The 14,628-nt window shown below is 30.9% G+C and overlaps 1 protein-coding gene across 3 annotated transcripts; it reads right to left on the bottom strand.

Moving 5' to 3' along the window:
* Nucleotides 1-3,291: 3,291 nt before the first annotated feature.
* LOC139512914 (uncharacterized) lies at nucleotides 3,292-14,163 on the bottom strand. 3 transcript variants are annotated; one of them, XR_011662360.1, is made up of 5 exons: nucleotides 13,790-14,163; nucleotides 9,298-9,434; nucleotides 8,138-8,221; nucleotides 6,204-6,427; nucleotides 3,292-5,149 (listed from the first exon to the last, which is right to left on the bottom strand). XR_011662360.1 is itself a non-coding variant. In XM_071300889.1 (5 exons), exon 1 carries the CDS (start codon nucleotides 13,133-13,135, stop codon nucleotides 10,826-10,828), a length of 2,310 nt encoding a protein of 769 aa, XP_071156990.1. In that variant the 5' UTR covers nucleotides 13,136-13,318; the 3' UTR covers nucleotides 3,292-5,149; nucleotides 6,204-6,427; nucleotides 8,138-8,221; nucleotides 9,298-9,434; nucleotides 9,673-10,825. The 3 variants fall into 3 exon arrangements, 1 of the variants encoding a protein (XP_071156990.1); XR_011662359.1 differs by lacking the exon at nucleotides 13,790-14,163 and adding an exon at nucleotides 13,329-13,456; XM_071300889.1 differs by lacking the exon at nucleotides 13,790-14,163 and adding an exon at nucleotides 9,673-13,318.
* Between the last annotated feature and the right edge of the window lie 465 nt (nucleotides 14,164-14,628).

Consider the following 14,628-nt stretch of genomic DNA (forward strand, 5'->3'; position numbering starts at 1 on the left):
AAGTATGAACAAATTCTATCATTTTTATTTTAGACTCCCATGCCACCTTAAGGCATTATATCATACCATTTATTATCAAGTGGTATTCTAAGGTGTTTGAGGTATATTTGGTTTATTTTCTTTTTAGATTTTGTTTTCATGAAACGTCAAGACCAATCAATCCAAACTTTGTCTAAATTATTTTAGAAAGATCTTGTAATTTATTTTTTCCCTTGTTTGATTCTGATAAAAAGCTAGCATGATGGCAAGCTGAAATCGTTAGTTTGTTTGTTTGTTAGATTGTGTATTGGGACATAATCGTCTTTTTTTTTAGTTTGTATAAAAAAAGAAGATGAGGTACGATGGCCAAAAAGACAACTCTCAACAAGAGACCAACAGACACAGAAATTAACAACTATAGGTCACCGTACGGCCTGCAACAATGAGCAAAACCCATATCGCATAGTCCGAAATAAAAGGCCCCAAAATTACAATGTAAAACAATTAAAATGATAAAACAAATTGCTAAATTTATGTACCAATAAATAAACGAAAAACAAATATGTAACGCATAAACAAACAACAACCACTGAATTAAAGGCTCCTAACTGGGAATAGGCACATACATACAGAATGTGGCAGGGTTAAACATGTTAGCGGGATCCCAACCCTCTCTTAACATTAGACAGTGGTGTTGCAGTACAATATAAGAACGTTGAAAAAGGATTAACTCATCTGATGATGAATGTATATGTATATAACAATGATATTTAGTTTGATTTTAACTGATAACAAAATCAATATTCTAACATGACGTTCTCCAAATGCTTAGAGTACAGACCCGTGGTAAAATATGATTCTAATGCAATTAGTTTGTAAGGTAATATAAACTAATCTAAGATACCAGGATTGAAATTTTATAATTACGCCAGACACGCGTTTCGTCTACTAAAGACTCATCAGTGACGCTCGAATCAAACAAGAGGCTCTAGAGAGACTGTGTCGCTTGACTTGGTCTATATTAAACAAAGGACACAGATGGCTTAATGACACAATTGTGTTTTGGTGATGGTGATGTGTTTGTAGATCTTACTTATTGAACATTCTTGCTACTTAAAATTTTCTCTATCTTAAATAAACTTGGCCCTTTAGATACAGAGGAAAATATTTTGTAAAAATTTACAAAAAAATACCACAGTAATGAAAATTGTTAAAAATTGACTATAAAGGGCAATAAATCCTTAAGGGGTCAACTGACGATTTTGGTCATGTTGATTTCTTTATAGATCTTACTCTGCTGATCACTATTGCTGTTTACAGTGTATCTCTATCTATAATAGTTTTCGAGATAATAACCAAAAATGGCAAAAAAAACTATCAATTGGAGGGCAGCAACCCAACAACCAGATGTCCAATTCATTTGAAAATTTCAGGGCAGATAGATATTAGCTTGATGAACAATTTAAACGCTTGTCAGATTTGCTCTAAATGCTTTGGTTTCAGAGTTATCTACATTTTACCCCTGTGTTCTATTTTTAGCCATGGCAGCCATCTTGAATGGTTGGCTGGGTCACCACACCATTTTTTAAACTAGATATTCTCATAATGATTGTGGCTAAGTTTGGTTAAATTTGATCTAGCAGTTCCAGAGGAGAAGGTTTTAGTAAGATAACAAAAAATTACGAAAAATTAGTAAAAAATTACTATAAAGGGCAATAAATCCTTAAGGGGTCAACTAACCATTTTGGTCATGTTGACTTATTTGTAGATCTTACTGTGCTGAACATTATTGCTGTTTACTCCGCTCCGCGTCGCTAGGTAAACTCAATTTGCGACAGTAAAATCTACGTTTTACGAAGGCCAAGCTTAAAATACAATACAGTTATATCATAAATATATTGTTTGAACTGTTCCGATCGTACTCCCGCGTCATATACTTTTAATGAATGAGCTACCCGACATCATATATATAGAACGATGACGGAAGAATATTAACATTTTACGCGAAAATACACGCTTGTGAAAGCGAAAATTATCATAACAAGGAAGCCTTAACAAACGATGCTAAAATATGTTATATAAGCCATTTTTGTATACACATACAACATATAAGTACAATTAAAAACCAATTGTTCAAAAAACAATTGAAGGTCTTTCCACTAGCAAAGATCTATTTTGATATTGAAATATGAAAAATCAGTTTAAAATGTTAGTTCCTTTGGCTTTATGATGTTTAAGTATGAATTTAAAGCAAAGGTCAAAATCTAGAACGTCCTATTAACCTATGACCTTGACCTCAATTTCAAGGTCACAAACCAAGGACCTTAAATCAAAAGACCCTAGGTCTTTAATATGTTTGGTTAATGAGTAATATCACTTTACGCGTAATTCTAAATGTAAGATGGGCAAAAACTCCCATTTATTGTCTGCGCACCCTTTCAACCAAAATATACAAGTGAGGACATGTCAAAACTAACAATTTATGATTTTATTTTTTTTTAAGACTTGATATACATTTATTGAAAATCACCTGAATATAATTTACCTTGCATAACCCAGGGAAGTATACACAAGGGGCCCTGTGTTAAGGATTATGTACCCTTCTTAACAAGCAAAATACAAATCATTGTTATTTCAATATTTCAATTCAAATATATACATATGATACACCAAAATGTTCCTCATAAAATGTTCTACTCATTGGCATGGGTAATTTCTTTAGTTTCATCACCAAATGATCATATTACCATAAAAAGTCACCAATTCTTGCAGAAAATACACCATTGTCATTTCTTCACCAATTTATATAAAAAATTGAGAAAATCAAACAACGAAACATAAACAATATCATGCTAGTGTTTATTTGGGATAAATAAGTTTCATGAACTGACAAATTCAAATCATATAAAGGGTCTCTTGAAAAAAAAATGGAGTACAAATTTTATTGGAACTACTTTTTTAATACTAAAGTATGGAGTGTCATATTGATATAAATAAAAAGAAAATAATTTAAAATTCCTTAAACATGTTTATTTATGTCTATTATACATATGTTTTATGTTAAATTGTTTTTGAAATATAGTTATCCATAATTTGGGCTATTGAAATTACTGAAAACCACAAAACAAAATTTTAAATACAAAAAGGGAGATAATGCACCTTAATGATAAAACAAAGATTGGTGGAATTCATATATAAAGTGTTGTGTGATAATTACAATCTTATATTTTTTATTGGCTAACTTGAATATTGTAAAATGGGTTTGAAATCCTTCCCTTTAAACTTTTTTTTTCTTTTAAATAAATAATTAAATTTTCTGTTTTTGATAAATTTATTGAAAAAATTATATAATAGTCTTGTTTTACAGGAGTTCAATAAGCGACAGGTGTAAGGTTCTTTGACATCACTTTATTACACAAGTAAACATAGTGATACTAGATATCATTGAGATGGGAGCCATCTCTGTGGGCCCCGCTGTGAATAATGTGCATTAAAAAATTGTATCTTTACCATAGGACATGGGTTTGTCAACTGAAATCAAAGTTTTTGACCTTGACCTTTGACCTAGGAAGTTGTAAATAAATTATGACACACCCTTTGGTGTTGGTTTATAAACATGTCAAGTATAAACTTTGAAATGATAACGGTTCTCAAGATATAGAGCGGACACGATCTTTACCATAGGACATGGGATTGTCAACTGAAACCAAAGTTTTTGACCTTGACCTTTGACCTAGGAAGTTGCACATAAATTATGACACACCCTTTGGTGTTGGTTTATATACATGTCAAGTATAAACTTTGAAATGATAACGGTTCTCAAGATATAGAGCGGACACAATCTTTACCATAGGACATGGGGTTGTCAACTGTATCCAAAGTTTTTGACCTTGAACTTTGCCCTAGGCAGTCGTTCATAAATTATGACACACCCTCTGGTGTTGGTTCATATACATGTCAAGTATAAACTTTGAAATCATAACGGTTCTCAAGATATAGAGCGGACACGATCTTCACCACAGGACACAGGGTTGTCAACTGAAATTAAAGTTTTTGACCTTGACCTTTGACCTAGGAAGTTTTACATACATCATGACACACCCTCTGGTGTTGGTTAACATGGATGTCAAGTATAAACTTTGAAATCATAACGGTTTTTAAGATATAGAGCGGACACAAAGTTAAAGTGTTACGGACGGACGGACGGACAGACTGATCACTATAGGGCGACCCGCCTTAGTCGGCGGGGCCCTAAAAAATAACCCAATATGTGGAACCAGTTTATATATCTAACATCTACAGTAAAAAAAATATGTTATAGGAACATCATAATCTATGTGCTCAGATATAAAGAATGTATTTCAAATAATTACATTTATTCCTCATTATGGAAACTTCAGTGAGTAATAAGAAACACAAAATATGATGTCTCTATATAAGTTTCGTCACTATATATGGTTTAAATAAGAAGTATATATTAAAATATGTATGTCTCAAATTTTCAATAGTAAACATTACTTCTTTTCCAAAATCTTAAAAATGTATGTATTTACAAAGTCTAATATAATACATGTATATATACATATAAATTACAAACCGTAGACTACTAGTAACTCTTTACTCTTCTACCTACATGTATGTGTCACACTTTTAAAAATCTCTAATGCAAGTACACTAATGTGTTCGAAATCCAATTACATTATCAAATTCTAAGTGAAATTTCAACAAAATTTTACAACAAAAAATTAAATCCAAATATAGCCTATATGTAATAAATAATTTTATATGACTTCCTTCAAAAGATTCAGAAAGTTTTTGAAAAACAAAATTCAAGTGACACAATCAATGTGTGTCTTACAATTCCAGTACCAATAAAAACAATACATTCAACTAATCAGTATATATCAAAAGTTTTACTAAATGATGTTTAATTATAAAGTAAAAATACACACCGGTATATAAATACAACTCAGTTTAAAAGTAGCATCTAATGTCAAGTGGTTAACACCCAGGTGTATTAACATGAATGAGTATCTTATATTGCCAAAATAAATCAATTCTTCATAGTCTTCTTTATTCATCAAAAACTTCTGATATTCCAGAAAAAACTATGTTTGGTGCCATTATAAAAGTCTTGGTTTACAGGAGTTCCATAAAGAAAAAAATAAACCTGCAATAACAATAGCATATGATAAAATCTAAAATACTAATAAATAATGTGTGAGACTTTTCTTAATGCTAATATGTTAATAGTTCTCTTTTATTTGTTTGTTAAATATTGTACTTACATACCTTATGTTTCAAGAATTAAGTGAAATAAAAAAAAGTCTAAAAACTCTCAAGAGTAATACATGTATCAACAGAAAAATATGAAGGGTACAAAAGGAACCTATATCTCTATAGTTAGAAAAGCATAATCAAATAATTATAGTCACATTATATCCAAATCATATAATGACTGAATAAAGGATGTGGAGATTTAAAATAATTTACTAAAGTCAACTGATGTAAATTTCTAGTACATCTACATATTATATTTATTTTCATTTAAGAATTGAATGGTTTTTTTTGTAACTTTATTGGGGTGTAAAAGCATTGACCAAAGTACATTTTGTATGAAGCGCTTCATTCTAAATATTTGCGCACGGTCAACGCTTTTACAACCCTATGAAGTTACAAAAAGAAGTATTCAATACTTATAATTACATTTTTAAGCTAGTATGATCATGAAAACACAAATTTTATAATTGTTTTATTTAATTCACCTGTGCACTTTATTGTGGGACCACATGTTATCATGAATGAAATGTTTTATTGAGTAATGCAATTGCTTAAGGAATAACATGTGATGTGCAGTTAGCCAATCAGAATAAAGTATCATAATGAAACGTACATCTAATATAATTATGTGTCCTTATAACTACAAAGTTTCATGTAGTTTCACAGGAGTGTCACTGACAAATTGTTGCAATTATATATCCTGAACAAAATTTAAAATTCAAAGCGGCATAACTCCTAAAAGTTTGAATCAATAATTCGTGTTGATATGCACATTTACATAATATGTCCATATAATCTTCAAATCATGATGAAATTCTGTTGTGTGGTATAAAAAGATTTGAACATGACAGATGGATGGGTGGGTCAAAAACACTATATTCTAGCAGTGTTTTTGAAGTGTGAATAAGTACAATATCCAGGCTGTTGTTAGGTGTAATACATACCTTACAAATCAATAAACTGCACTGATGAGTCTCTGAAATCTTCAACTAAATGGTTCACTATACAACTGGAATCTTCACCATCATAAAGTATGTCATATTCTGCCAATCTTTCACCATCTTTTCCGGTAACTGCTGCTAAAACTGTTCCCTCATACCAAATTTCTTCTTCATTAACCATCCACTTGTGTTTGATTCTACGACCAACAAATTTAGTGTTCGAACACCTAAAATCATATCAATACTGTTGAATAATAGTCTTGTCTATGAAAGTAATTTTTATACTATAGGATGCAACACTTTTATTTATGTTTACTATTCTACAATGGCATTAGTATAGGTGGGGGGGGGGGTGTTGTGATCTTATAAAACATGTTTAACAGAGTATTTGGTCCAATGTTTTCTGGTCCAAGTTTTTGTTGCCTGGTCCAAGTTTAGAGTGTTTTTGAGTTGTTAGTCTTGTATGTTTATAATTTTTGTTCATTTCTATGTTTTGGAGTTTTGAACATGCATGAACAAGTACACTTTTTGTTTAATAGGGACCAGCTGAAACATTTCCCCTGGTGCATGATTTTGTGGCTGTGTTAAAGACCCATAAGTGGCCTACAGCAGTCTTTTCAATGGACAACTTGCTGTCCCAATGATACATTCGCCACATTCACAATTTTCATTATCAATTTTATTATTCCTTCTTTTACAATATTTTTTATCTGTAAGCGAACATGTTAATCAAATAGTAGCCTAAAACATGAATACAGTTTATATACTCTTTAGAATTGATTTTGATGAATTGCTTGAATGGGTATTTAAAGGTATATAATATATGCATATTTTATACAGAAAATATGCTTTGGTGAAATTTTTTAGTTAATTTTGGGTTAGAGAGCAAGCACTGGATTCTCAAGGTGTATACAAAATAAATTTTCGAAAGAGAATTTATACTTAAAATGAAAATTACATGTTTGACAAAACAAAAACAAAAATTTGTTGTAAATACAAAAAACTGTAAACAAAACAAAAATATGCTATTAAAAGAAAGAAAAGACAGCATTTCAACAATTTGTTTATCTTCAGTAGTATAAAATTTCAAATTCTTGTTATGCTTGGTATGAAGTTACTGTCAGATTCAGTGGTTTTACTTTTTGGCTGCTGTGTTATGTATCTTTTTTCATTAATTTTTGTACATTCTATGCCTGTTAGTTTTTGTGTTTGTATTGTTTTACATTTGTAATTTTGTGGCCTTTCATGTATGGTGTATGAGGTTTGCTCATTGTTGACGGCTGAACAGTGACTTAAAGCTGTTAAGTTCTGTATCGTTTGATCTCTTGTGGAGAGTTGTCTCATTGTCAATCATACCACATCTTCTTTTGTATACACTCCTATTTGATAAAAAAAAAATATAATTTCATGAATAAAAATTTCAAAACTGACTAAAGCTTGGAAATCTTTTAACATTTTAGACACTTAAATACTTAATAATTAGAATTCAAAAGTCTATACACTTTTATAAGGGATCACAAACTAAATGTTAGAAACAGTTGAATCACAGCAGTTTTACAAAACATCTAGACAATTCTTAAAAGGAAGTGAATGGAGAAGAAGCCAGGATTTATAAATCAAAATGTGCTTTTGAAAAACAACAAATAAATATTTTTTGCATTATTTACAGCTGATTTCCTAATGCTTGAAAAGTAAAACTTTGGTTGGCTTGCTTGCTTTGTGTGTATAGTTGTTTATGCAAGCTTTGAAAATAAGATTGACATCTTTAAACAATATATATATTTTTATATTTGAATTTAAGTGTTTGTTATCCTAATATGATTGTACAATATACAATCAAAGCAAGCAAATTAACCAAAGTTTTACTCTACATGCATTAGGAAATAAGCTGTAAAAAAAGAAGGTTTTTTGTTTTAAGGTTAAAAATATAAATTCACCTCATTGATTTTTTTCTTTTAACAGTGTATTGTTCAGTTGTACTTGTAGATGGCTTTATAGTTGTTTTGCTGTTACTTGCATTCCTAGATGTAAAAAAGAAATCTCATATTGTAAAAAGCTCATGCGTGTAATATTTAACAATTAACAATGATTAAATGTGCAATATATCTTTTTTTATGCCAAAGTTTATAAATTTGGGCCATTAACAGCTTTGTGATATCATTTGCTTCATTATTTACATTGTTCATTGAAATCTTAACCATTGTTAATGTGAACTTTGGCCTTTTTGTCAGAAAACCTTACCAATACTTGAAGTACTAAATTTGTAGTCCAAACAATAATCTCAGTACAAATTTTTTTATTGCTTGATTAATGAATGTGAGGCCACCATTCATACTTGATATCTTTATGACTGTAAGCCCCAGCATGCATGAATTTTGTCTGCATATATATTTAAAGTCTCATTCATTGTCTCTTTGACATATCTATGTTTTGAGTGCTATACACCTCATTATAATTTCATTTTTTATATTAAAATGTATTAACGCCTCTTCTACATGTATGTCATTTATGTGTATTAACATGGAAATAATCCCAAACCCCATTAAGGCTGTCAGCTGTAATTTATATGAGGAGTTTATACTGTATCTTAATGATATCAATTACTGATAAGGGAAATATCTGTTACAATCATTATCTTATTGCTCTGGCATGTGAACTGTTTTCCACTGAAAAATTATTGCTGGTTTCAAATTGGATGCAGTATGGCTGCAAAAAAATGTGATGTTTGCAATATATACAAGACATAAAAATGTTTCACCTAAATCCTTTTTTTTTTGTCACCATTATTAAATAATAAATTTGAATGAAAAATGTAAAGATCAGACCAATGTTTTGTGGAATTATATTTTCTCAGATAGACAGTTATACCACAAGAACTATTGATAACTACATGTTGTTTGATACATGTATCAAGTTCAACTCTTGGTTTTTATTGAATTACCATAACAATAATAAACTGGTTCATTTAGTATTATGTATATCAAACTGCTTACATACATGTATCAAGCATTTGCCAATTATAAGTCCTTGTGAACTCTATAAGCATGATAAGTACTGATTATAAATATATCTGAATACAAATATATACATTTCTTACTTAGAACTCTGCTTTTTGTTGGTTGTTGAATTGTCAGTATCCTTTCTTATTGTAGTTTTTTTCTTGGCTACAGCTATTTTTCTTGGATTTCTTCTGTTTCTTGTAGATGTTTTTTTCTTGGAAGTTTTGACTAAAAACTGCAAATAAATAAGATAACAAATTAAAATGATATTGAAATTAGTATCCTAAGTATGGAGAATATTAAGTTATTATCATAGATTTACCAGTGTAACTTAAATTGAAACACTTTGTAATTCTAGGGCAGCCAAATAAAAAAATACAACTGTCAAATTGCACATTTGCAGGATTTTTTCTCTCTTTTACACATTACTGAAGAGCTTCAATATATTTTTTTTTCTGCTTATTTCTGCTTACACTAATAGAATATTCTATGTAACTATTCAACTGCTCAGAGGGGGTACTATATTCACATCATGTGTTTTACAAAAGATACAACTGTCATGACTGTACTGCAATTTAAAAAAAAATATGTTTGAGTACATGTGTAACATGTACATTTACTGACTAGATATAGGTAATTAAAAGTTCTATCAAACACCCACAATGTGATACATTTTATCATGAGTAAAACATGTAAAATTACTGTACCATGTCATGTCAAGTCCCGTTTTAAGTTAATCATCCTAATAAATGAACTAATCCTGATTATTTATAAAGGATTTTCATAGCTGGTTACTTTTTATGTTACATGTATATTTTTGTTCTTCAGTTTAATATTTAATACATATACTGAAACTCTTTCCTATCAATTGATTAAGATCTGAGCCTATTTTGGATAAGAACCATTAGGAAATTAATTAGCATGTAATTTATAAATTTGATAATTGTCATAGTAATCAATTAATTCCAATTTGTGCAAATAACATGAATAAGCAATATATGCCGTACCCAATCACCAGGTTCTCTAATTCCTGGACTTTTGTTATATCGTGGTGCAGCTAATTCCGGTAATAATGCCAAAAAATAGAAAGCTTCTAATTTTGGAAGCATTGTATCATTCCAAAGAACCTCATCTCTGTATATCCTCTCTATGTGAATCTGATAAGGGCTAGTAGACCTTGCAATGAAGTCAAGCCAGGGTAGACCAGATATATTCAAAAGACCTTGACACTGAAAGTAATAGTTATGTTTCTTTTTCAACTGGACTTTTTCATCAATATATTGTAGACAGAAATTTGACACTTTTTTCGTTGCTTGAATGAATGACATATTCTTTTTCTGCAGAATATTTTTAATTTCTATAAGGCCCATTTCTCCATTTTCATTGACAAGTCCATCTGGACTGCCGGCTAGGAATTTGTGATTTTTGTCAATAATAAGTCCACTACTTTCAACGTTGACATTTACCCCAGATTCAGTTTTTTTCAAAATGTATTCATGAATTGAATTTCTTTCTTCTTGCAGTCCTTTTACTGTATAAGCATTTCCTTTGAAACTTGAATATAACAATTCTGAAATAAGTGGTTTAATTTTGAGTTTGGTATTTCGTTTTACAATTTTGCCAAAGTTAGAAGCTGTGAGTCTTTTTTTTTCTTTCTGTTTTCCAAACTTGAGAGTTAGATTGGGTTTTTGTTTGTCTTTCAATAGCCAATATCTGATCATTAGTTAGTTCAATATGATGAGATATGTAATTATCTTTAAGTTGGTCAAGTTCTAATTTTTCTACATCTTTAGTTACTTCCATTGAGTCAGGACCATATTCATATCTTGCTTTTTTGGTGGTACTGTCAGTCCAGCTTTTCATTTTTCTTTTCCACCTCCTTGTTTTCTGTTCTGGTTTGTTTGTATAGATTTTAGTGTTGATAAGATGTTTCTTTCGTCTATTGTATACTGTTTTAAAATAAAATCCTGCTTCATTGCCAGTTGTTTTAGACCAAACTTGGGGGGCCCATGCTGGACCTAGATTTTGTCTTGCAGCAGCTCCGTAGCATCGTGCATGCCATGACCCACGATTACACAAGTTATAAAATTTACCCCCATCAAATTTACTTCTGACATGCATCCATGACTCTGCAATGTTTGTAGTATCATTTCCTACCAGTCGTTCACTCTTTGTAGCAAGTCTATTCAATAGGAGTGTAATATCTGATAGCATTTGCTTGTCTAAGTCAGTATAAATTAAGTTGCTACTAAACCTTGATTCCTCTTGAGCTAATAAAGATGTACCTTCTGACCAAAGTAAGCTTTGACTTTCAAAAATGTCTGGAATGTCATTTGTACTTAAATTATCACTACTAGCTATAGATGTTTCATTACGTTTCTCATTAGCTTTGCAGAAATTACTGCAGTTTTTGTGATTGCCAAATATGTGATGAACTGAATTTCTTATGTCATGTGCCAAAAGTTTTATAGCTGCAGATCGATTAGACTCCTTGGACCTCATTCTAATAGCACATCTAACTGCACTAACAATCTTTACTCTGGTTGTCTTGGTTAGCTTATTTTGACCCTTATAGTTTGGATTGTCATTTACCAGTTTTTCCAAATTTGAACGTAAACATTTGCAAGCATGATTTGAGCATTCCATTTTTGTCACAAATTTACCCCAAATGGGTACTTCTTCCTGAATTTTCGCATATACTGAGGAATCTCCATCTGCTATTAACTGCATATATCGCAAACCATGTACCTTTTCCGCCTGCTTGAATCCTTCAACTAATATGTCGCTTTCCATAGCCTGACTGGAGGCTGACCAATTCTTAAAACATACATGTTCTGGTGGTTCAGTTTGAGTATTTAATGCCCTGCTGCAGATATAACAGTATTTGTTTCGTACACCTATATATAAAATTTTGCCAGTTTGTTTACCAACTATAATTGCTACCCCACCTGAAGCATTATACGTGTGTTTGTGGGACCTTTTACTCCACCCACCATCAGCTATTACAGTTATGCTGGGTACACCTTCATTATAGTTGTTATTTTCAATGGCAATACGCCTTTCTTCTGCACCTGCTGCTAGCATTTCTTCCTCTAATACAGTATGCCACATCTGACCTATTTCTTCTTCAATGCTACCGAATGTAGCTTGTCTCAAACCCGGTGAGTTCATCGTCCCTAACAGCTCATTTAAATGAGATGCCCCATTACCAGTGACCATACTTCCCCACACAGCTCTTACATTAACATCAAAACGATTAATTTTGTCCTTAGACGTTTGTAGTCTTGAACTAGTGTTCATTGTGTGTATATAATTACACCCTTTACATTTAATGCCAAGGATACAAGCTATCCCATAAGATTTTATTTCTGTTAAATCTGTGTATGGTGAAATACCTTTTAATGCAATTTCAACAGCACGTTCACATGATATTGAATGCATTGTAACTTGTGAAATGAATGACTGCATTTGTTGAAGATCAATAAATCGGTAACCATTCTGCGTTGGTAGTTTTTTCTTTTTCAAAATTGCTTTCAAATAATTTGTATCCCTATATACAATATCATATTCAGAATCAAAACATGGTTGTTGTTTTGCTTTATTGATTTTATAGTTCAATTTGAATTTCGAAATGCAAATTTTAAGTCTGTTTCTGGCTCTACCGTTCAATTTTCTGTTGCTGTTACATGTGAATGAGAACATAGGTCTCCCCCTTTTTAAAGTACATTTCCCTTTTCTGATACATGTTCTTTTATAACGATGACCACCACCTCCTAAACCAAACTTATTGGTTCTCTTTTGATACTTCATGTCACTATGACTAATAATATATACTTCTGCTAATCTTATTCTTGCTTGTGTGTTTAGGACTTTTACATGTGTAAGACTTTTATGACAGATGAGGCCATCCATACATTGTATGATGTTTACATACATGTTTGGAAATAGAAATACAGACTTTAAAGTTGAAATTCTGACTATACTTACCTTTGTAAAAGTGTTTGAAGCAAAATATACCTTTAAATTCACAAAATAAATTAATTAAAAAGTTATTTTAGCACCGGAAGTTTTCCCTCATCAACCCGTTGCATTCGCTTGTATTTTACTTATTTTCATCAAAACCACTTACCCGATCTATATACAACTTTGCTCTATGCAAAGATATTACCAAAATGGAAATATATGCTCTACACAGAATGCAATTCTCATAAACGATTTTCTAAAATTCACAATGTTTTCATCTTTTGTAGCCTAAGAGCACTTCCGGAAGTAAATGCGTAATAGTATAGTTCTTAAAGAAATATTTTTATATTTTATCTTGTTTCAAAAATTCATGTATCATTTTCGTTAAACAACAATTTAGAAGAATTCAGTATGTTTTTTTTTCGAAAAACGATGTAAATTAAATGAAAATCAATACCGCGTAGTAATTTATCAATCAGACCGGGAAAGACAAAATGTAAACATTACGAACATGCTCAAGAAAAATATTTTTTTTATACTTTGTAAGTTAAACTTCAATGGAATAGTCAGAAGTTCCGGCTGAACATGATTGCCATGAAATGTATGTGAAAAAATAACAAAACTAACCCATTTCGATTCTTCTGTGCGTGTGTTCAAAAATCGTCAATAGTTTTCTTTAAAACCCAAACATGGCGGCCTCCATCAACACATAGGGACACATGTTTAACACCGAGGTACTGCATTACCTGGGGGGAAATAACAAGAATAAATGCTAGCACGGTATTTATCATAATCACATGCATCACTATATGTATACAAGATTACCGAAATGTGTGATTTCAATGTGCTGGATTTTCTATAAATTTTGCAATAATTTCAATAAATAAACTGAAATAGCTTCGTTAGGTACAACTTTTAACAATAAATAATAAGTCAGAAGCCTTTCCCCCAATATGAATTACAGAGAAAACCTCTAAAGTTGGCATGTTTCCTCTGTTTTGTTACTTTATTTTGGTATCAAAAATTTTTTACTTTGAAAGACCAAGAAGGGTACATAAACCTTAACAATGATCCATCGTCCAGGGATAAACGGTGGACTGTATTATAAAAAAAAATCTATTTTCTATTTTTTGCATACATAAGTTAAACATTCATACTTTTAAATTACACAGACAGAGTTTGCGTATAAAATATTTATAACATTCTACAGTAAATAAAATACATCAAAAGTCCCCAAAAGACACACCACAATCTACTACACAATAATTTACCTTTCATACTTATACAGTGTCTGTAAAGTGCGGATCCTAAAATACCATTTTCACTGTATATGCCATGCATTTCTGATGTGGAATGGTAAATAAACAGACGATAAAATTATGATATTTGAAGAAAAATGAAGAAAAATAGTTCACATGTAAATGTTTAGTAATAAATAATACAAGGTAGAGATGGGAACGGGTTTT

This window comes from Mytilus edulis, chromosome 2, assembly GCF_963676685.1.
Source record: "Mytilus edulis chromosome 2, xbMytEdul2.2, whole genome shotgun sequence".
Taxonomy (NCBI): Eukaryota; Metazoa; Mollusca; class Bivalvia; order Mytilida; family Mytilidae; genus Mytilus; species Mytilus edulis.

Bases quoted from the DNA above. Each gene is read 5' to 3' on its own strand.
- LOC139512914 (XM_071300889.1), bottom strand. From the start codon at position 13,135: ATGTATGTAAACATCATACAATGTATGGATGGCCTCATCTGTCATAAA.